Source organism: Pseudorca crassidens, chromosome 2, assembly GCF_039906515.1.
Source record: "Pseudorca crassidens isolate mPseCra1 chromosome 2, mPseCra1.hap1, whole genome shotgun sequence".
Taxonomy (NCBI): domain Eukaryota; kingdom Metazoa; phylum Chordata; class Mammalia; order Artiodactyla; family Delphinidae; genus Pseudorca; species Pseudorca crassidens.
The window spans coordinates 130,428,320-130,450,662 of NC_090297.1; the positions used below are offsets into that span (position 1 = coordinate 130,428,320).

The 22,343-nt window shown below is 44.4% G+C and overlaps 1 protein-coding gene and 1 long non-coding RNA gene across 3 annotated transcripts in view; one reads left to right on the forward strand and one right to left on the reverse strand.

The window, feature by feature from the left end:
* The window catches only part of LOC137219726 (uncharacterized), a 295,061-nt gene that overhangs the window by 142,963 nt on the left and 129,755 nt on the right, over nucleotides 1-22,343 (forward strand). The window lies entirely within an intron of this gene.
* Nucleotides 1-22,343, reverse strand: part of TNR (tenascin R) — a 415,801-nt gene that overhangs the window by 10,059 nt on the left and 383,399 nt on the right. For both annotated transcript variants that reach the window (XR_010941221.1, XM_067728715.1), the window contains exons 18-20: nucleotides 21,354-21,486; nucleotides 2,099-2,250; nucleotides 572-668 (exon numbers count right to left, since the gene is read on the reverse strand). Coding sequence is in view for 1 of the 2 variants with exons in the window: in XM_067728715.1 (XP_067584816.1) it covers nucleotides 572-668; nucleotides 2,099-2,250; nucleotides 21,354-21,486 (382 nt within the window). In the remaining variant the exon portion in view is untranslated. The remainder of the gene's footprint in view (nucleotides 1-571; nucleotides 669-2,098; nucleotides 2,251-21,353; nucleotides 21,487-22,343) is intronic.

Here is a 22,343-nt window from a genome sequence, read left to right on the forward strand (position 1 = left end):
CTTCACTGCCGTCTGCCTGGGTCAGGTGTGTGTTTACCTTCTCACACTAGTTCAGTTCTCAAGCTACACCTCCTGCTTGTGTCAGACCTCTAGGAAATTGCCGGTCACCTCTAATGTCATTTTCGTTTTTTCCCTTCCCGTCCCAAGTCAGTAATAACATTCTTCCAAGGAACTAGAGCCGAGTGACTGTCGCATTTCTCTTCCGACCTGCGGGCGGGCTGGCTGGTGTCTGGCTCCTGAGAGATGACCAGCCGTCCTGTTGCTCCCTCTGCCCCCTACCCTCACCAGGCAGCTCTCTCCCTTTGTAAAAGTTGCCTCATGTCAAGACCCATCAGCATAAGAGACTATTAATGAGGATGGGAAGAGACAGAGCAAAGAGGAAAACACCACAACAAGATAGAAACAGATCAATAGTGGAGCCTAACAGAGCAAGAAGTACTGAAAGCAATTCACGAGCTGTCAGCTTCTCAACGGACGCAGGGTTTCTGATAATCCCAGATGGACACAGAGAGGAGAAAGATGGACAAAGAACTGGAGCTGCATTCCAAGGGAAACAAAAAGGAGGCGTTACCCAGCCAAAACTCATCCTCCAGGTTCCCGAAGCCAACGCGGTACTCAGCCCATTTCCGGAAAAAATCAGTTTGGCCATTCTGCCGCCTCTGGAATACCTGTGAAGAGAAAGAGGGGAAATGAAGAAAATGCTAAGGAAAATAAACTCTAACGAGTAAAACTGCTATAACTGGGTTTTATATCTGCAGTGACAAAGGTTCTCAGATTAAGCACCACTGCAGTACGGAGCTCGGTATTTGCACAGCAGTCGTAGGAGATGCTCAGAGCCCTTCTCTGAAGCGCAGTGGCGCCTGATGAATAGGCCAGGGTGTAATGTTGACACTTATTTGCACCCCTGCGACGTAGAAAGGATACAAAGCCCCCAACTAGTCAAGGGATATAGGCTTGGCTCTCAAATTAATCTTTTTGCACCACAGAATGCAGTAGAAAGCCTTTCTCACCAGAAGAATGGGACCAACTTCAGATCAGCTAGGAGCTGTCATCATCCTATTTCAGGCAAAGCAATTGCATATCATTCACCTCCCGAACTGTTTAAGTGCTAATTTCATTTACCCTCCAATACATCAGCCTCGACTTCAATTTCCAATTAGGCTTTAAGAAGAAGGCACAAATATGTCAGAAACATAAAAGAAAATGCTTCCCAAGAGTGGCTGTTACGAGCACAGCCACCATTTAACTCCATTCAACAACTATCCGTTTTGCACTGTGAAAAATCCAGCGCTGTGTGTTGGTGCTGGAGGAGGGATCCGCAGGAGGAGGGTGGGTGGAGGGGCTGGGTTTCCATCTGCCCTGACTGAGCTAATGCTGCTCCGCTTTCTGGCCGGCCTGCCGGAACTCGCCCCTCTGTGTAGTGGCCTGTACTGATGTGTGAGGCCATTCGCCAGGCTGCCCTTCCTCTTCTTTCTGTACTGCCCTATCACACATGGGAGGAGGGTGGTGACAGGAAATGGTGTCTCTCTTTTCCCCACCACTTCTCCTCCCTGAAGGCTAGGACAGCTCTGGGGAAGAACCAGAGAGGCCAGGGAAGGATGGGGACGGGGGTGGCCTTGGTAACTAGAGGGGGCTATCCGGGTTCTTCCCCTCATCTGCTCCGCCATAAGCAATTCTCCAATAGAAAGATCCTAATCATCTCCCCATAGAGACTCACCTCCTCCTGCAGGGGACTCATCTCCTCTCTTTCTTTATTATTTCCACAGTCTTCATCAGGCAAGACCCCTGGGCCTCTCTGAGCCACTACTCCCTTTCCCTCCTGCATGAGCTATCCCCACAGAAGGAGCAGTTTTCCTGGGGCTCCCTCACTGGGCTGGGCCACTGCAGCCTCGATATTCTTATTCCTTCCTCTGCCTCACCAAACCTATGGGCTGCTGAGCAAGGCCCTGAGGACAAAGCAAAGCCCCAGGTTGGGCATGAGGGGAGTGGGTGAAAGGATGGCCAGAGGATGGTGAAGTGTAGATGGATGGGTGCTGAGCCAGGTGGACTGAAGCATCGACGATGCTGGCGGGCAGGGAGAACAGCTGCAGGTACTCACAATCCAGCCACCCCCGTCGGTCGTCATATCGCAGTACACCTGTAACTTCCGGCTTAGCTCTCCATTGAGGAAGATGGTGTAAACCCCGCTCAGAGTGTCTCCGTTCATCAAATGCTGGGCACAGTCTTGAGGATGAGGGAAGACCCGGCCCCCTGCACGAGAAAAGAGGCAATTTCCGGAAAGGGTCCTTCCTCCCACTATGCATAAGAGCCCCTTGGATCAGAGAACAGTTTAGAAGGTCTCACGATACTTCATCAAGAACTGTAAGAAATCCTCACTGAATCTGTGTATGAATCCTGCATCATCTTGCATTCCCTCTTTTCAACTGATGTTGGGTTTATCAGACAGTATACAGCTTTACAGGATCTGAGGACCAAAGAGCTGTGTTCACTGTGTGGCTCCCCCATTCACCTACTTGTTCAGCTTAGGCAAATAGCCTGACTTCCTGGCATCATCTTTTTATCAGAAAGATGGGGATAATAAAAATATTCGTCCACCAAGGGTGAAGGTATGTTAATGTACCTAGTAATTGGTTACTTAGGCGATGATTACAGAAGCATGGAGCACATTAAAACACCGCAGAGTCCACCTTTCAAAAGAACAAGGGGGATTAAGCACAGCTGTCCCCCGGAGTGCCCAAACAAGCTTAGCTTAGCGTTATCAAGAAGATGGATATCTATTCCTCCTGCAAAATAATCTCCTGATTGCACTAAACAATCAAATGGCCATGTTTTACAGTTCAGTTTAAGTTTAAGGAGAGGGCAGAGGAAATAAATTGCTGCTCATCTTTCAGAGAGAACAGCCCTATTTGTAGAACAATATCTAATTAGCTGAAAGAAAAGCTTAAATCATGTGTCTTGAAGAGTTTAGCTTCAGGGCAGATTTTAATGCTTAACAGGCAAGCCAGAAAGCAGAGGTCCCATGGGAGGAGCTCTGCTGGACTGCAGGAGCTGATGGAGCAAGTTAAAGGCAGAGCTTGGCACTGGAGGAAAAGTGGTTTGGGTGCTCTGTAAATGTATGATCTCTGGGTCAATGGAAAGTGTGGTGCAGTTGATGTGGTTCTGCATCCTTGAAGGGTAGCAGAGCTAGGAAGAGAGGTGGGGTAGGGACTTCATGGGACCTACAGTGTCCCCTAGTGGCAGAACTAGTGCACTGCAGGTGTGACAGAGCTGGGGGCGGGGGGCCCTTGGAGAGTCAGCCGGTGGGCCAGAGCAAGTGGCAGCATAATGCCACACAAGGGAGGTAACATAGCAACCTCACCGAAGCATCCTGTGTTAGGGGGAGGTTGTAGGGGTTCGGTAGACTTTATGCAAGGCCCCTCTCGGAGATGTGTTAACTCCTGTTGCACAAGGACGGTCCAGCTTGCTTGCACACCATGGTCAAGGGTCGCTCGCATTTCAGGTAGTTTAGAACAAGGCACCGCCTGCTTCAGGCATACACCAGGGAATAACAATATATGCCTATAGAACTAGTATTTTACCAAGTGTGCTTTGATTTCCATTTAATTCTTGCAAGAAACATGAGAGGAAGGCAGACTGTTATAGATTGAAGTCTTATTTTACAGGGAAGGAAGCTGTACTCAGAAAGATCGCATGACTTCCTCCATTCACTTGAACTCAAGTTTTCAGACCCCGAGTCAAGTGCTCCTTGAACTTTACTAAAACAGGGGATATAACATATGATTCAGTTTACTGGATCTATATCTGTCCAGATGGCAAATGATTAACTAAAATCTATATTTATCTTGTAAGCATATAAAGCCCCAGAGGTTAAAGTTACCTCAAAAAGTTCTATGTTCACATTAAATATCTTAACCCTCTCAACACCTATTTCCTTCATAGCTGCAGAAAAGCTCTCAACTTTCATCTCCAGCCTGTCCTAGATCTCAGTAGAGTTCCTGATCCCACCTGTTCCTAGAGGGTCCAATTACGTTTCGGGGGTAGGTGTGGGTGAGTGCCTTCTCTCTCCCTGTTGCTTTGGGAGCACAGTGATTATTTCCTGGCTTCCAGGCCATTCTCTAGCGGATCTTTGGAGCAACCATCCTGTCTGTCTTCCTTTCTCCCCTCTTTTCTCACTGCCTGAGTTTCTCATTTTAGATCAATACAAAACATGCTTGGTCTTCAGCTCACTCCTACCTTATGCGCTAATAGCCCTTTCTCCTGAATCAACTCAGTGCCGTAAAGGGGCCAGAACCCCAAATTTCTTCCCAATATCCAACATGTCCTCCACAGAACATCTTCTCCCAAACCTCAAAACGACAACCTCATCCAAATACACATACAAAACCAAATGAAACTTTAGAACAGACAAATAAATAATCTTATACAGGCTTCTTCACATTAATAAGATCAATTATTTAATTTTTCTATTACAGATACTTTCTAAAGGCTCAAACATATTAGTTGCTTTAAAGGTAGAACTACCAAAAACAAATATAGGAAAATGAGATGGTTTGCTCTGGAGGAGAGAGGTTTTTAAATATCTGAAGGGTGGTCTTATGCCATGTGTAAAATAGGTAGCCAGTGGGAACCTGCTGTATAGCGCAGGGAGCTCAGCTCTGTGCTCGGTGGTGACCGAGATGGGTGGGATGGGGGAGGGTGGGAGGTCCAAGAGGGAGGGGATATATGTACACACATAGCTGATTCACTTCACTGTACAGCAGAAACTAACAACATTGTAAAGCAACTGTACCTCAATAAAAAAAAATTTTTTTAAAAAAGGGATCCATTTTTATAAAGTCAGAAAACGGGAATAAAATCAACTTAAGAAAAAAGTGTGACCTAAGGAGTGTCAAAAGTTCTGATGGGGGCTTCCCTGGTGGCGCAGTGGTTGAGAGTCTGCCTGCCGATGCAGGGGACACGGGTTCATGCCCCGGTCCAGGAAGATCCCACATGCCGCGGAGCGGCTGGGCCTGTGAGCCATGGCCACTGAGCCTGCGCGTCCGGAGCCGGTGCTCCACAACGGGGGAGGCCACAACAGTGAAAGGCCCGCGTACCGCAAAAAAAAAAAAAAAAAAAAAAAAAGTTCTGATGGGCTGAAGGTCTCAGAGTGCACCTTGGGAGAGAAGGGGTCGTGTTTTCTTCCTTCTGGGCCTTCACGTTGGACTGGTCGGCGGAGGCACTCACCAGATGTGTGGGGACTGATGCATAGTTGCTGGGTGTGCTTGCCTTACCTCTGACGAATGGCAAGGCCACCTGGTGGTTTAGAGATTCCACTTATCATAATTTAGTCTGTGGCATTAATGGAAAGATGATCAAAAGCATTTTTCTTATGCAGAATATCCGCAGCGGCAATATTCACATCTTGGGAACTTGGAGATGACATTTATCGTGAAACCACGCTTCTCCACCCGCCTCCGACCCTTAACACTGTAAAAGTTTTACCTCATACCACCAATCCATGATCATTATTCCTTTTCACCTGAGGAGAGGAAGTAGGCTCACTAATTGTTCCCAAGCCGGGGACTATTAAAATTCAGGTTCCTGGGTTCTGCAGCAGATCTACTGAATCAGAATGCTGGGGGGTAAGTGTCAGGAATCAGTGTTTCACCAGAGCTCTTCAGATGAGCCTGAAGACCAGCTGGACTTGAACTCCACTCTTTCTCCAGTATGTTTCCCTCTCCTCAGAGAGTGCAGAGGTGGAGCTGGTTAGCTAGACTGCGCCCCAAGGGGTGTGATGGTCTGTTTTCCCTGCTGAGATCCATATGGCAGGGTGGATAAATAGACCGAGTGTCTGTCTGCCTGTCTCTCCCCCTCCTTCCCCTCTTTCCTTATTTTCTTTCCCTTTCTCCTTTTCCTTCTCTCTCCCTTTCCTTCCCTCTCTTTCTCAGTAAGCATGCCTTGAGTGGGCTGGTGCCAAGATGTAAATTGAGTGAGAGGGGATACGAGACTCTATCCTTGAGTTTAAGCCTTGTGTTCCAGTTTTTAACATTAGGTTCTCCTCTGGGGTTATTGGACTCAGGCTTAGCTAATAATAAAGAATACACTGATTCCCAGTCTGCTTTATTCATTGCATGTATACTGTGGCTTCATACATTTTTAAGAGATAGGGCAGTTTTCAGGCATCCCTAGCTCTCTGGATGTTATCCCATCTAATATCATCAAAAACTCACCTTTAATCCTAACATAGATCATCCCAGTAATTTTTCCCAAGGCAGAAATTTTAGGATGAAGAGAAAAACTGGAAGGCTTTTCTTCCCTTCTCCTTTGATACAATTACTAGGGTCTGACCTGACAAAGAGGCTTCTTTTCCCCCGCCCCCCTGCTTTTTTTTTGTTTTTTGTTTTTTTTAATGCAGGCTGTGATGATTACCATGTTAACAGGAAAGCAATGCCAAGTGATCGGTACACTGAAATGTCTCATGGTTAAGCATCTCTAGATGTAATTGGGAGCTCAACAGGGCCGGGGCACTCACTGGAAGAATTGCTCATAAATTGGTTTGGGTTGGGCATCCGGAGGCTGAATGCTGAGTAGAGGGAAGTGAGCTATATGACACACAGTGCACATGGAGAGCCCCCAGCCAGCTGGGAGTGAAGGGAGAGACTCTTTCTGTCCCTTACTTGCTTTGTGTTCTTGAATGTGGTCTTTAAAGTGGTCAGAGTTAATGGCTTTGGAAAGTATCTGCCCACTGCCCACTCTTAATGGCCTTAGCATCAGGACCGAAACCATGATATCAGTGTTTCTCTCTGAAAACAGCCTTAGCAAGTCTCTCTGCAACTGCAGAGAAAAGGGTGCTGCTCCACACCTCTGGCCACCCACACTTACATTTTTTTCACAGAAGTGGGTTTGTGGGTAGCAGGGTTTTGAGAGTGAGTCTGAGGCTGTGGACAGGGAAAAGTTATCTGTTTAGTCCACATGGGCTGTCAAACCTAACACCTTAGCCTCCTTCACAGCATCTTCCAGTTCATTTACCTGTTCATTCTTTTGTGTATTTATTCAACAAACATATAGGAAGTGTCTGTTGGGGGTCTAAATACTGGGCTAACAGATTGAAATACAAGGAAGAAAAAGACACAGTTCCATCTTTCAGGTTGCTGACACTCTGGTGGAAGAAATAGAACAATATAACCCCAAGTTCTAAGTACTCTGGAAAAGAGATAAACATAGGGAGGTATCAAAACATGGGAGTGGGCATGCAATGAATTCTCGGGCTGGTGAGGGTAGGGTGAGTGGTGGAGCCTGGTATGGGGCAGAGATTAGCAAATGCTAATCAGAAAGTGCTTCTTAATTTAGGAACTGATGTAGAAGTTAACCACAAATTGGTGGAAGAGAGGTGTTCTAGGTCTGTGCAAAACATGGCCTATATAGGAAACTGCAGGTTTAGTTCCTCAACAAGAGGAAGAGCTGGGTTGGATGGATAAGGGAGAGTTTTGGGGAGATAAGAGGGACTGGATCATGCCATTTAAGGAGGTGGACCTTCTCCTGAAGGAAACAGGGTGAAGAGTCCTGATGGACTTTAAGCTCAAGTTTTTAGAAAGATCATTCTCACTGTAGTGTAGAGAACAAATTAGATGAGGGTGAGAGTGGAGGTAAGACCCCATTCAGGAGGTAGCAGTGGGAATCAAGGTAGAGAGGTAACAAGAGTCTTTAAGGAGTCAATGAACACATAGAATTAACTGAGCAGTAGACAGCTTGAGTGTCTCTATCTTAAGCAGAGTTGCTGAGGAAGGTCTTAAGCACGGCAGACCACCTGCCTTCTACCCACAAAGGACAAATGCAACAGGCTTCCAAATCTTTCCTTTGAATTTACCTCACTATTGCTTGGATTTACTTATATCAGGAGACCCAATTCCATGGCAGATTAATTGATCACAGACTGGTAGCTTCCAGCCTGGCCCCTCTCTGTGTCTCTTGATTTACTATGGCAAGGAGAGGGTTGGGTTATGGTAAAGCCTCCTACTTGGTCTCTTCTTGCTATTCTGGCTCCACTTGCATCTTTTCTCCGTATTTTAACCAGAGTAATCTTTCAATAATGTACATGTGATACTATCTCATCCTTTTTCTCACTTGCTGAAAACCCTCCAATAGCTTCTCCAGTGCAACAGCTCCGATTGCAATGGCTTCCTGCAATTAGAATAAAAACTAAAGTCCTGAACACATCCTGTAACTTCCTGCATGCTCTGACTCTGCCTTGCACTCCTCCCACTTTCTCACTTTTATTTTTTTCATTTATTTTAAAAATTATTTTATTTATTTATTTATTTATTTTTGGTAATGTTGCCAATATTTTTTAAAATTTTATTTTATTATTTTTTTATACAGCAGGTTCTTATTAGTTATCTATTTTATACATATTAGTGTATATATGTCAATCCCAATCTCCCAGTTCATCCCACCACCACTGCCACCACCCCCTGCCCTGCTTTCCCCCCATAGTGTCCGTACGTTTGTTCTCTACAACTGTGTCTCTATTTCTGCCTTGCAAACCGGTTCATCTGTACCATTTTTCTAGATTCCACATATATGTGTTAATATATGATATTTGTTTCTCTCTTTCTGACTTACTTCACTCTGTATGACAGTCTCTAGTCATCCACTACAAATGACCCAATTTCGTTCCTTTTTATGGCTGAGTAATATTCCATTGTATATATGTACCACATCTTCTTTATCCATTTGTCTGTCTGTCGATGGGCATTTAGGTTGATTCCATGACTTGGCTATTGTACATAGTGCTGCAATGAACCTTGGGGTGCATGTGTCTTTTGGAATTATGGTTTTCTCTGGGTATATGCCCAGTAGTGGGATTGCTGGGTCACATGGTAATTGTATTTTTAGTTTTTTAAGGAACCTCCATACTGTTCTCCATAGTGACTGTATCAATTTATATTCCCACCAACAGTGCAGGAGGGTTCCCTTTTCTCCACACCCTCTCTAGCATTTGTTGTTTGTAGATTTTCTGATGATGCCCATTCTAACTGGTGTGAGGTGATACCTCATTGTAATTTTGATCTGCATTTCTCTAATAATTAGTGATGTTGAGCAGCTTTTCTTGTGCCTCTTGGCCATCTGTATGTCTTCCTTGGAGAAATGTCTATTTAGGTCTTCTGCCCATTTTTTGATTGGGTTGTTTGTTTTTCTAATATTGAGCTGCATGAGCTGCTTGTATATTTTGGAGATTAATCCTTTGTCTCTTGATTTGTTTGCAAATATTTTCTCCCATTCTGAGAGTTGTCTTTTCATCTTCTTTATAGTTTCCTTTGCTGTGCAAAAGCTTTTGTTTCATTAAGTTCCATTTGTTTATTTTTGTTTTTATTTCCATTACTCTAGGAGGTGGGTCAAAAAAGATATTGCTGTGATTTATGTCAAAGAGTGTTCTTCCTATGTTTTCCTCTAAGAGTTTTATAATGTCTGGGCTTACATTTAGGTCTTTAATCCTTTTTTTTTTTTTTTGCGGTACACGGGCCTCTCACTGTTGTGGCCTCTCCTGTTGCAGAGCACAGGCTCCGGACGTGCAGGCTCAGCGACCATGGCTCATGGGCCCAGCCACTCCGCGGCATGTGGGATCTTCCTGGACCGGGGCACGAACCCATGTCCCCTGCATCAGCAGGCGGACTCTCAACCACTGCACCACCAGGGAAGCCCTAATCCATTTTGAGTTTATTTTTGTGTATGGTGTTAGGGAGTGTTCTAATTTCATCCTTTTACATGTAGCTGTCCAGTTTTCCCAGCACCACTTATTGAAGAGACTGTCTTTTCTCCATTGTATATTCTTGCCTCCTTTGTCATAGATTAGTTGACCATAGGTGTGTGGGTTTATCTCTGGGCTTTCTATCCTGTATAATTGATCCATATTTCTGTTTTTGTGCCAGTACCATATTGTCTTGATTACTGTAGCTTTGTAGTATAGTTTGAAGCCAGGGAGTCTGATTCCTCCAGCTCTGTTTTTTTCCCTGAAGATTGCTTTGGCTATTCGGGGTCTTTTGTGTCTCCATACAAATTTTAAGATTTTTTGTTCTAGTTCTGTAAAAATTGCCATTGGTAATTTGATAGGGATTGCATTGAATCTGTAGATTGCTTTGGGTAGTATAGTCATTTTCACAATATTGATTCTTCCAATCCAAGAACAAGGTATATCTCTCCATCTGTTAGTGTCATCTTTGATTTCTTTCATCAGTGTCATAGTCTCCTGAGTACAGGTCTCTTACCTCCTTAGGTAGGTTCATTCCTAGGTGTTTTATTCTTTTTGTTACAATGGTGAGTGGGATTGTTTCCTTAGTTTCTCTTTCTGATCTTTCATTGTTAGTGTATAGGAACGCAAGAGATTTTTGTGCATTAATTTTGTATCCTGCAACTTTACCAAATTCATTGATTAGCTCTAGTAGTTTTCTGGTGGCATCTTTAGGGTTATCTATGTATCTGCAAACAGTGATAGTTTGATTTCTTCTTTTCCAATTTGTATTCCTTTTATTTCTTTTTCTTCTCTGATTGCCATGGCTAGGACTTCCAGAACTATGTTGAATAATAGTGGCTAGAGTGGATATCCTTGTCTTGTTCCTGATCTTAGAGGAAATGCTTTCAGTTTTTCACCTTTGAGAATGATGTTTGCTGTGGGTTTGTCATATATGGCCTTTATTATGTTGAGGTAGCTTCCCTCTATGCCCACTTTCTGGAGAGTTTTTATCGTAAATGAGTGTTGAATTTTGTCAAAAGTTTTTTCTGCATCTATGGAGATGATCACGTGGCTTTTTTTCTTCAGTTTTTTAATATGGTGTATCACATTGATTGATTTGTGTATATTGAAGAAGGCTTGCATCCCTGGGATAAATCCCACTTGATCATGGTATTTGATCCTTTTAATGTGTTGTTGGATTTGGTTTGCTAGTATTTTGTTGAGGATTTTTGAATCTATATTCATCAGTCATATTGGTTTGTAATTTTCTTTTTTTGTAGTATCTCTGTCTGGTTTTGGTATCAGGGTGATGGTGGCCTCGTAGAATGAGTTTAGGAGTGTTCCTTCCTCTGCCCTTTTTTGGAAGAGTTTGAGAAGGATGGGTGTTAGCTCTTCTCTAAATGTTTGATAGAATTCACCTGTGAAGCCATCTGGTCCTGGACTTTTCTTTGTTGGAAGATTTTTTTTAATTTATTCATTTTTATTTGTTTTTGGCTGCGTTAGGTCTTTGTTGCTGTGTGCAGGCTTCTCATTGCCATGGCTTCTCTTGTGGCGGAGCGTGGGCTCTAGGTGCACAGGCTCAGTAGTTGTGGCTCACAGGCTCTAGAGCGCAGGCTCAGTAGTTGTGGTGCATGGGCTTAGTTGCTCCGCGGCATGTGGGATCTTCCCAGACCAGGGTTTGAACCCGTGTCCCCTGCATTGGCAGGCAGATTCTTAAGCACTGGGTCACCAGGGAAGCCCATGTTAGAAGATTTTTAATCACAGTTTCAATTTCATTACTTGTGATTGGTCTGCTCATATTTTCTATTTCTTCCTGGTTCAGTCTTGGAAGGTTATACCTTTCTAAGAATTTGTCCATTTCTTCCAGGTGTCCATTTTATTGGCATAGAGTTGCTTGTAGTAGTCTCTTATGATGTTTTGTATTTCTGTGGTGTCCGTTGTACCTTCTCCTTTTTCATTTCTAATTTTATTGATTTGAGTCCTCTCCTTTTTCTTGATGAGTCTGGCTAAAGGTTTATCAATTTTGTTTATCTTCTCAAAGAACCAGCTTTTAGTTTTATTGATCTTTGCTATTGTTTTCTTTGTTTCTATTTCATTTATTTCTGCTCTGATCTTTATGATTTCTTTCCTTCTACTAACTTTGGGTTTTGTTTGTTCTTCTTTCCCTAGTTTCTTAGGTGTAAGGTTAGATGGTTTATTTGAGGTGTTTCTTGAGGTAGGATTGTATTGCTATAACCTTCCCCTTTGAACTGCTTTTGCTGCATCCCATAGGTTTTGGATCATTGTGTTTTCATTGTCATTTGGCTGCGTTGGGTCTTTGTTGCTGTGCGCAAGCTTCTCATTGCCGTGGCTTCTCTTCTGGCGGAGCATGGGCTCTAGGCGCACGGGCTCAGTAGTTGTGGCTTACAGGCTGTAGAGCGCAGGCTCAGTAGTTGTGGTGCACAGGCTTAGTCTCTAGGTATGTTTTGATTTCCTCTTTGATTTCTTCAGTGGTCTCTTGGTTATTTAGTAACGTATTGTTTAGCCTCCATATGTTTGTGTTTTTTACGTATTTTTCCCTGTAATTTACTTCTAATCTCATAGCATTGTGGTTGGAAAAGATCCTTGATATGATTTCAAATTTCTTAATTTTACCAAGGCTTGATTTGTGATCCAATATGTGATCTGTCCTGGAGAATGTTCCATGTGCACTTGAGACGAAAGTGTAATCTGCTGTTTTTGGATGGAATGTCCTATAAATATCAATTAAATCTATCTGGTCTATTGTGTCATTTGGTTGGAGCATTTAATGCATTCACATTTAAGGTAATTATCAATATGTATGTTCCTATTACCATTTTCTTAATTGTTTTGGGTTTGTTTTTGTAGGTCCTTTCTTCTCTTGTGTTTCCCACTTAGAGAAGTTCCTTTAGCATTTGTCATAGAGCTGGTTTGGTGGTGCTGAATTGTCTTAGCTTTTGCTTGTCTGTAAAGCTTTTGATTTCTCCATCAAATCTGAATGAGATCCTTGCCAGGTAGAGTAATTTTGATTGTAGCTTCTTCCCTTTCATCACTTTAAATATATTGTGCCACTCCCTTCTGTCTTGGAGAGTTTCTGCTGAGAAATCAGCTGTCAACATTATGGGAGTTCTTTTGTATGTTATTTGTCGTTTTTCCCTTGTTGCTTTTAATAATTTTTGTCTTTAATTTTGTTCAATTTGATTGCTATGTGTCTCGGCATGTTTCTCCTTGGGTTTATCCCACCTGGGACTCTCTGCTTCCTGGACTTGGGTGGCTATTTCCTTTCCAATGTTAGGAAAGTTTTCAACTATAATCTCTTCAAATATTTTCTTGGGTCCTTTCCCTCTCTCTTCTCCTCCTGGGACACCTGTAATGCGAATGTTGGTGCGTTTAATGTTGTCCCAGAGGTCTCTTATGCTGTCTTCACTTCTTTTCATTCTGTTTTCTTTATTTTGTTCTGCTGCAGTGAATTCCATCAGTCTGTCTTCTAGGTCATTTATCTGTTCTTCTGCCTCAGTTATTCTGCTATTGATTCCTTCTAGTGTATTTTTCATTTAATTTATTGTATTGTTCATCTCTGTTTGTTTGTTGTTTAATTCTTCTAGGTGTTTCTTCTTTAATTCTTCTAGGTCTTTGTTAAACATTTCTTGCATCTTCTCGATCTTTGCCTCCATTCTTTTTCCGATGTCCTGGATCATCTTCACTATCATTATTCTGAATTCATTTTCTGGAAGGCTGCCTACCTCCACTTCATATAGTTCTTTTTTTCTGGGGTTTTATCTTGCTCCTTCATCTAGTACGTTGTCCTCTGCCTTTTCATTTTGTCTATATTTCTGTGAATGTGGTTTTCATTCCACAGACTGCAGAATTGTAGTTCTTCTTGCTTCTGCTGTCTGCCCTCTGGTGGATGAGGCTATTTAAGAGGCTTGTGCAAGCTTCCTGATGCGAGGGACTGGTGGTGGGTAGAGCTGGGTGTTGCTCTGGTAGACAGAGCTCAGGAAAACTTTAATCTGCCTGTCTGCTGATGGGTGGGGCTGAGTTCCCTCCCTGTTGGTTGTTTGGCCTGAGGCGACCCAGCACTGGAAGCTACAGGCTCTTTGGTGGGACTAATGGCGGACTCCAGGAGGGCTCATGCCAAGGAGTTCTTCCCAGAGCTTCTGCTGCCAGTGTCCTTGTCCCTGTGGTGAGCCACAGCCACCCCCTGCTTCTGCAGGAGACCCTCCAACACTAGCTGGTAGATATGGTTCAGTCTCCTGTGGGGTCACTGCTCCTTCCCCCTTGGTCCTGATGTGCACAGTACTTTGAGTGTGCCCTCCAGGAGTGGAGTCTTTGTTTCCCCTGGTCCAGTCTAAGTCATGCAAGCAAATCCCGCTAGCCTTCAAAGTCTGGTTCTCTGGGAATTCCTCCTCCCATTGCCAGAACCCAAGATTGGGAAGCCTGACGTGGGGCTCAGAACCTTCACTCCAGTGGGTGGACTTCTGTGGTAAAATTGTCCTCCAGTTTGTGAGTCACTCACCCAGCAGTTATGGGATTTGATTTTATTGTGATTGCACCCCTCCTACCATCTCATTGTGGCTTCTCCTTTGTCTTTGGATGTGGGGTATCTTTTGTGGTGAGTTCCAGTGTCTTCCTGTAGATGATTGTTCAGCAGTTAGTTGTGATTTCACTGCTCTCGCAAGAGGGACTGAGAGCACGTCCTTCTACTCCACCATCTTGAACCAGTTTCCTGGCTTTCTTTTAATCTGTTGAACATGGCAAAGTTATTCCTCCCTCGAGTTGTAGTAATTACTCTTCTCTAGGCTTGGAATGCTTTTCTTGTGTGATTCACTCTCATCTTGCAACTCCTGGCTGAAATGTCTCAGCTCAAAGAGAGGCCTTTCCTGACCACCCTAGTTGAGGCCAGGGTCTGCGATGGGGGGGAGATAGTGGCAAGTGAGTCCCAGTGCAGAGGCAGGAATTTGAACGAAGCCTGGATCAGACCCACTTGCTTTTCTTGGAGAGCCTCCCAAAGAGGCAGGAGGCAACTGGGATGCCCCATGGGGACATAGATGTTGGTGGCAGGCATTTTGGGGAGCTTGTCCTACAGCAAGGACACTGGTGCTGGCAAGTGCCACTTTGGGATCCTCCTTCTAGCCTATTAGCACCAGGGGCTTACCTGCCCACCAGTGGTCTGGCACAAGCCTTGGATCCCCTGGACTACACAGCTAGCCTCGTCAGAACCTGGCCCTGTCCACCATGGGCCAGCAACCGTCACATGGGTCAGGGCCAGGCAGCCAACCAGGCCAGAGGCCAGTCCCACGTACGAGCACACCCACAATAGTCAGCCCTGCCACAACAGAAGGGCCCACACAGCCCACGTAGGGGGAACTTCTAGAGTATATAGCTCCGGTGACCAGAGAGCAGTGTGCTGCTGGGCCCCATAGGACGTCCCCTACATAAGGCTACCAATCCGAGATGGGGAAACATAACTGACCTACTTAATATGTAGAAATAAAAATAGAGAATGAGGCAAAATGAGAAGACATAGGAATATGTTCCAATGAAAGAACAAGACAAAACCTCAAAAGAACTAAACAAAGTGGAGATAAGCAGTCTACCCAGTAGACTTCAAGGTAACAATCATAAAGATGGTTGAACTCAGGAGAAGAATGAATGAATATAGTGAGGAGTTTGACAAAGAGTTAGAAAATATAAAGAAGACCCAAACAGAACCAAAGAATGCAATAACTGAATTAAACAAAACACAAAAACTAAAAGAAATCAACAGTGGATTAGACGATACAGAGGAACAGATCAGAGAACTGGAAGACGGAGTAGTGGAAATTGCCCAAGCTGAACAGAAAAAAGAAAAATAACTTAAGAAAATGAGGATAGTTTAAGAGACCTCTGGAATGACATTAAGTGTACTAACATTCACGTTATTGGGGTCCCAGAAGGAGAAGAGAGAGAAAAGAGGGCAAATAATTTATTTGAAGAAATAATAGCTGAAAACTTTCCTAACCTGGGAAAGGAAAGAGACATCCAAGTTCAGGAAGGACAGGGTCCCAAACAAGATGAGCCCAAAGGTCCACATCAGGACACTTTGTAATTCAAATGGCAAAAATTAAAGAGAAAGGATTTTAAAAGCAGCAAGCGAAAAGCAACTAGTTTCATACAAGGGGACTCCCATGAGACTTTCAGCTGACTTTTCAGTAGAAGCTTTTCAGGCCAGAGGGTGTAGCATGATATATTCAAAGTGATAAAAGGAAAGAACCTACAACCATAGTCTACCCAGCAGGCTTATCTTACTGATTTGAAGGAGAGATAAAGAATTTTATGGACAAACAAAAGCTAAAAGAGCTCAGCACAACTAAACTGGCATTACAGGACATGTTAAGAGACTTCTTTAAGTGGAAAGGAAAAGACCATGATTAGAAACATGAAAATTACGAAAGGAAAAATCTCACTGGTAAAGGCAAACATACAGTAAAGGTAGTAGATCAACCACTTATAAAGCTATAGGAAGTTTAAAAGACAAAAGTAGTAAAAGCACCTATATTCACAATAAGTAGTTAAGGGATACACAGAACAGAAAGATGTAGAATATGATGTCAAAAACACTAAACGTTGGGGGAGGTTCAAAAAAGCACAATGTAGTGTTGGCAAAAGAACAGATGAATAGAGCATGGAATAGAATAGGAGTTCAGAGTTCAGAGACAGAGCCATGTATACATGGGAATTTAATATACAATACAGCACCACAAATCAGTGGAGAATAGATGGACTATTCAGTAGGAGATGCTGGGGAAATTGGCTCACTGTATCCTTACTTAATACTGTGTACAAAATAGACTAGATATACAAATAAATCCAGTAAGTTAATAGAAGGATGTATAGAAAAATATGTTTGTGTCCTACAGGCAAGGGAAAGATTTTTTTAAGAAAGACTTCAAAAGTTCAAATAATAATAGCTAATACTTATCTAGCACAGGAACCCTGATGGACAAAGGAGAAGGTGGGCCTCTCCTTTTAGGGGTTTGCTTGTCTCAGTGAAGTTTACTCAGAGCTGTTTACTCAGCTCTCCTCAGAGCTGTTTCTAAGTAGTGGAGCGGAGAGAAGCCCCTTCAGTTCCCTACTCTGGTGCGGGGAAGTGTGGCATATATAGGAGTAGATTGCAATGAACAGTGGTCATCAGGCTTTCCTTGCCCACTGATAACTATGTGGACTTGCATGGTCCACCACCTATTGTTCCAGAACCTAGGGTTTGCCCATTTTCCTTAATTTTCACAACCTCAAAAACTGAAGCTTGTGTTAGAGTACACTCCCGGAGTTTTCCTTAAAAGCCCCAGAGAGCAGCAGCTCAGCCTGACTTTGGAAGAGCAGGGATGGAAGCACAGGCAATAAAGAAAACTTCTCATTACCCATCTCTGGGGGCTTCCGAAAATGATTGTCTTCGCTTGACCTCAAGGTCAAGACAACCAGTTTTATTGTGTTCACTGTCTCGGAGGACAAGCTTTAGCGAGTGCCTTGTTTGCTTCTTATAGTATTAAAATAGACAACGAAATTGGCTTCTCAGAAGATCATTTCACAAAGTCCCTGTTGCTCTGTGGGGAATATTTGTTTCCTCATTTATATTCATGTTTCTAAAAGACAAGTAGACCTTGAATGAAATTTTAGGCGACAGTAAATTATAAATAATGTGTCCATATTTTTTTTTCTCTTCCATACTACTTGTATTTAATTCCCCCCAGAGTCTTGTGCAAACACCAGAGACGAGAGGACAGGAAGCTATTAACATGATGGAAAAAATGAAATGGGCTTATGTTATATGGCAGGAATGCAACAAGGGGAGACATCTTGATCAAAGGAGTTTTTTGAGGTTTTGTGGGAGCCAGTTCTTCCCTTTTGTCTCTCTCTCTTTTATTTTTATTTTATTTTTTGTAACATCTCAACTTTTTTCTAGACCCTTAAGTAGGCATCTACTTGAAATGAGTCTCTTTACTTGGCCCACCCAGGACAAGATGAGGGCTTGTCAATGGATGGAGGCCACTTTGGGGTCCAGCTTTAAGCTCTTTTGTTCCCTAAGACACTACATAAAAATGCTTAGAAAGATCAGCTGAGATCAGCCTGTCCTAAGAATAGGATGCTGATGAGTGGAAAGCTCAGGTACTGTCAGTGAAGTCAGAAAGTATGCCAGTTATTAGAATGAAATTAGCCTCTAAATCCATCAGCCCTGGTTTGCCATAACATAGGATGCTCTGGTGTTCCTCAGCCCTCTTGCCCAGCAGGAGTGATTCATGGGGTTCAGGCCAGCAGGCCTCCAATCTTTCGAGTAAGGGAAGATACTCTGCTCTTTGTTTTTGTTTCTTTCTCTTTTCCTCTCTCTCTCTCTCTCTCTCTCTCTTTTAAGCAAGTGACAGGATCCTGCAGATGGAGCTTGCAGGGTACACTGTGTGGCTTCAGAGGTGTGAAGGGAATAAGCGCTGGTCCTGATGGAGGGGCAGGAAGAGGATGGTTTGGGATGTGCTGAGTGTTGGGGGTGTTCAGAGAAGAGCAGAATCAGACCTGAGGCACTGCTGCCCCAACCTCTCTTCCCAGAGGAAGCCCACTCTCAGGGCATCTCAGGAGATATACGGGCAGACAGGGGAGTTCTGGGATGAGAAGCACCTGGGTGCCCAGGTGCTGGAGGCCTCTCTTTACCCAGACTCCTTGTAAAGGAGTCTAGCTCATGCCACCTATCAAGTAAACCCCAATTCTCTTCTTGAGGACATCTCCACCCCCATACTTAGGAAGCTGGTACGCTTGTACTCTCTTCTTCTTTAATAAAATTTGCTTTTTTGGTGGGGCAATTGGAGGATGGGGGTAGAAAAGGGGGAGGGCGTGGCACAGGCAATGAGGACTCATTAATATTGACACGCAAATGACTCTGTAGGCTTTGTGTAATTTATTCAGGGAATTTGCATGTGGGGTGGCAGAAAGAGCCTGCAATCAGAGGGACGCTTGGCATCGTACTCTGCAGGCAGTAGCTTTTTGCCTATGTCTTCCCTTTGAAGGATACTGAGAATCCTCTCCTCCTAGAGCTGTCTTTAAGCAGAAACCCCTCTTCTGTGCTCTGCAGCTGGGATTTAACTATTCCACTCAACCACCATTTATTATGTCTGCTGTGTGCCAGGCTTTGTGCGAGGTGATGTCACATGCATTACTTCTGTCCATGAACTTTTCATTCTGTAACTGGTCAGTTCAGGGGGTTCTGATAAATCTCCAAGACAAAGCCAGCAGGGTTTGGTATGCATCAGTGATTGAGATTTAAAGTTGAGCTTTGCAGTAAAACTCTGTGAAAACTTCTAAACGTGGACGCATCTTTGCCATGTACCACTGTAGTTGTAGTAGCAAGTCCTTCTCTGATTCCCCAAACTGCTTGGAGCAACTCAGGCAGTAACTTACATTGAGGGTACAGGCAAGTGGGCTCTTCAGTGTTCTCCTTTCCGAGGGGTATTGGTCATGCTGCAGTCGCCCAGTGTCAGTTGAAGTCTCATACAAACAAACGAAGAAATACCTAAATACATCCTGATGGTCCCCCTGTGCTGTCCTCCGAACAAAGCCACTCCCCTGGGCTCTTCCCCAAATTTCCACGAATTGTCAACCCTCTGTTTATTGGATCTTGCTGGGCCCCCAGCTGGATTTGGGATTCTAACTATTGCACACCCGCTGGAGGCAGCTTCGTCTAAGAGAGGCCAGTGGTGGGCACAGAAGCTGGCATATTTTACAGCCCAGGCAGACCTGGAGCAAGGCACAGCTGCAAGATACTGCAGAAACCTCAGGCATATTGCCGTCCTGCTCACAACCACTAGCTGTGGCGTTACCAGGATGGGAATTGAAAGCTCATACTACACTGAGCAAGCCTTGAAACCCATGCATTTTTGGAATGAAATGATTAGTTTAGACCTAATAAGTATGCAGATCAGGGGCTCTGTTTATGTTATCTGTATTTGTTTTAGGGGAAGGAAAATTTTAATTCAGTGAAAAGCTCCAATCCATGGGTCTTAGAGTGTTGGCTTAGGAAAGGAAAGCCTAGAGGACCCTTTAATTAACCTGTGAATGTGCAGGGAAGAGCTTGACCAAGAGGAGGGTGATGCCTTGGTTCTGAGATAAGATACCCCTAGAAAGGTCATGGAGTGTGAGCGTAACCGACTTCAGCCCATAAAAGAGATCAAGTGTCCTCCAAATTCCACTTGTCAAGGACCCATCTTGGATTCATTTCTTAGTTGTGTGAGCAAGGTTTATTTTTATTTTTTAATTAAAAATTATTTTTCTGATTAATGTGCTCATTGTCGACACTTTGCAAGATATTGAAAAGTATAAAACAGAAAGAAAAAGGGGACTCATTCATAATCTCACTACCCTGAAGAATCACTAGCGATGTTTTCATGTATTTGATCCAGTGTCCTGCTTTGTTATTCAGAACAAGTCTAGTCGGGGAGGCACCTGGGTAGGGATGGGGGAATTTCTGTCACTTCTCTCTGGTGATGGGAGGATGGGCTCTGGGGTGTGGACAGCAATCCAATCACCCTGGTGCTCTAAGACGGCAGGCAGAAGTGTGTCTAGGGATAAGGAACTTGCCTACACTTGCCCCACACTGTGTAGAGCCAACCCCCTCCGAACATGGGAGGCGGAGAGAATTCAAGGTCTGGACTGGGCAGTCCCACATTACAGACTGTAGAGAGGTACCGTGGGAAGTGTTAGAAAGGGTTGTTAACAGCACAGACCCCAGAGGCAGAACAACTGGGGGTCAATCCCAGGTCTCCTACTTGAGAGCTATGGGATCTTAGGTGAGTTACCTCACCTCTCTGTGGCCCAATTTCCTCATCTGTAAGTAAGGATACTAGAACATACCTCACAGGCTATCATGAGAATTAAATAGTACACGTAATGCAGTTAGAACAGCAGTGCCTGTCAGATAGCTCTCAAAGGTCAGGTGTTAGTTTATTTCCTGTTATACACATTAGGACAACCTTATCCCTTAAGGGCATTTCCAGTATCTTCTGCTGATACTTAAATGAGGGAAGGCAGGAAGAATGCTGGATTTAGAAGGAGAAGACCTTGGTTCAAGTTCTGACCCAGCCACTTACTACCGTGTAAGTTATTTGATCTCCATGCACCTGAGTTTCATCATCTGAGATGAAATGAGGATAATAAGGCCCTTCTCACCAGTTGTTATAAGGATGAGTTGAGACCATAGAAATGCAAAAGTGCTTTGTGTGTGGAGAAGAACCACAGTTTTAATATTGGGGCTTTACTCCTGTGACTTTTACTAGGTGAATCTGATTACAGACAGCAGAGGAAGGAAGGAGGGAAGGACAAACTGTGCTGGAAAGACCCTTGCAGAAAATCTAAACAGGAGCCTGCTCTCTTACTTGGTGCATTTAGTTGGTGCAGGTGGACCAGGACTTTGCACTGCTGGCTCCTGTGGTTGCCTTGGTAGTGAGAGGTTCCTGGCAGGGCCTTGGAAGGCAGGAGTGGAGGGAATAATTATTTTCCTTTGCCGGAAGAGGCAGTTGAGTTTCTCTGATGGGCTCCTCCCTGGCCAAGTCTCAGCAGAGGCAGCCGAGGAGCCAGACACCACCCAGGGGAGGAGAAGGCATCAGGGCAGCAGGAAATCTCTCACCTGTGGTGAAGGCGGTGGAGGTGATGCTGCTCCGCTCGGTGTCCTGGGCTGCCTGCAGCAGCACCGTGTAGTCTGTGCTCTCAGACAGGCCCTCCAGTCGGATCCACGTGTCCTCCGCATCCACAATCAGCTCCTGTGGGATAAGCGGAGGAGGGAGGTGGAAAGGGGTGAGCAGAGGGGTCACCATGGAGGGCAGTGGAGAAGGGAAGTTCAGACCCCAAGGTCGGTATTGCAGTGGCCATTTTTATCCTCTCCATCCCACATTATGTAAGAAGGAAACCGTTCCAATAAGCAGGGAAAACAGCTCCTACGTGAGACTGAGGCCAGCTCCTATCTCACGGATGCACATTGGGAGAAACTTAGGCCCGGCATTATTGAACCCAGTGGTTTTCGGATTGCACAGGGCCTCCTGGAGCCCTGAGATGCAGGAACCTAGGCTTCCCTCTTCCACATCCAACAGTCTAGCTCTATTCTCTGTATTTGGCTTCTGAATATGATTTCACTTTTAAAAAGGATTCCACTGTTAACAAAAACTTGACAACCAGTGCTCTAGGTGAACTGTTTCAACTGGTCACCTAAAACCGAAATTTGTCATCTCTACTGCGGGCCATATAGATGTAGCCTTTATAATGCTTATCTAGAGGCATAGGAGACTGTCCAGTTTGGTATCCAGCTCATGGTTGCTTGGCCCTGTTAGTGAAAAACCGTTCCAGTACTGTGTCCTTATATTGCCTTGGAAGCTGGTACGTCATCATACTGGTCGCATCACCACAACTAAGTGAAGTTGCAGGGTAGATGCCCCCATTACCTGGAGAAGGAACGGAGGCTCAGAGAGGTTGAGTGCTTTGCCTCAACGTGTATGGAGAGTAGTAGTGGAGGCAAGACTAGCACCCAGATCGCTGGCTTGCAGATGAGGGCTCTTTCCTCAACAGCACGCTGGGTATCCGTAGTGGCAAACCTAGCTTGTTCCCTTGCGGATTGCTGGACAGC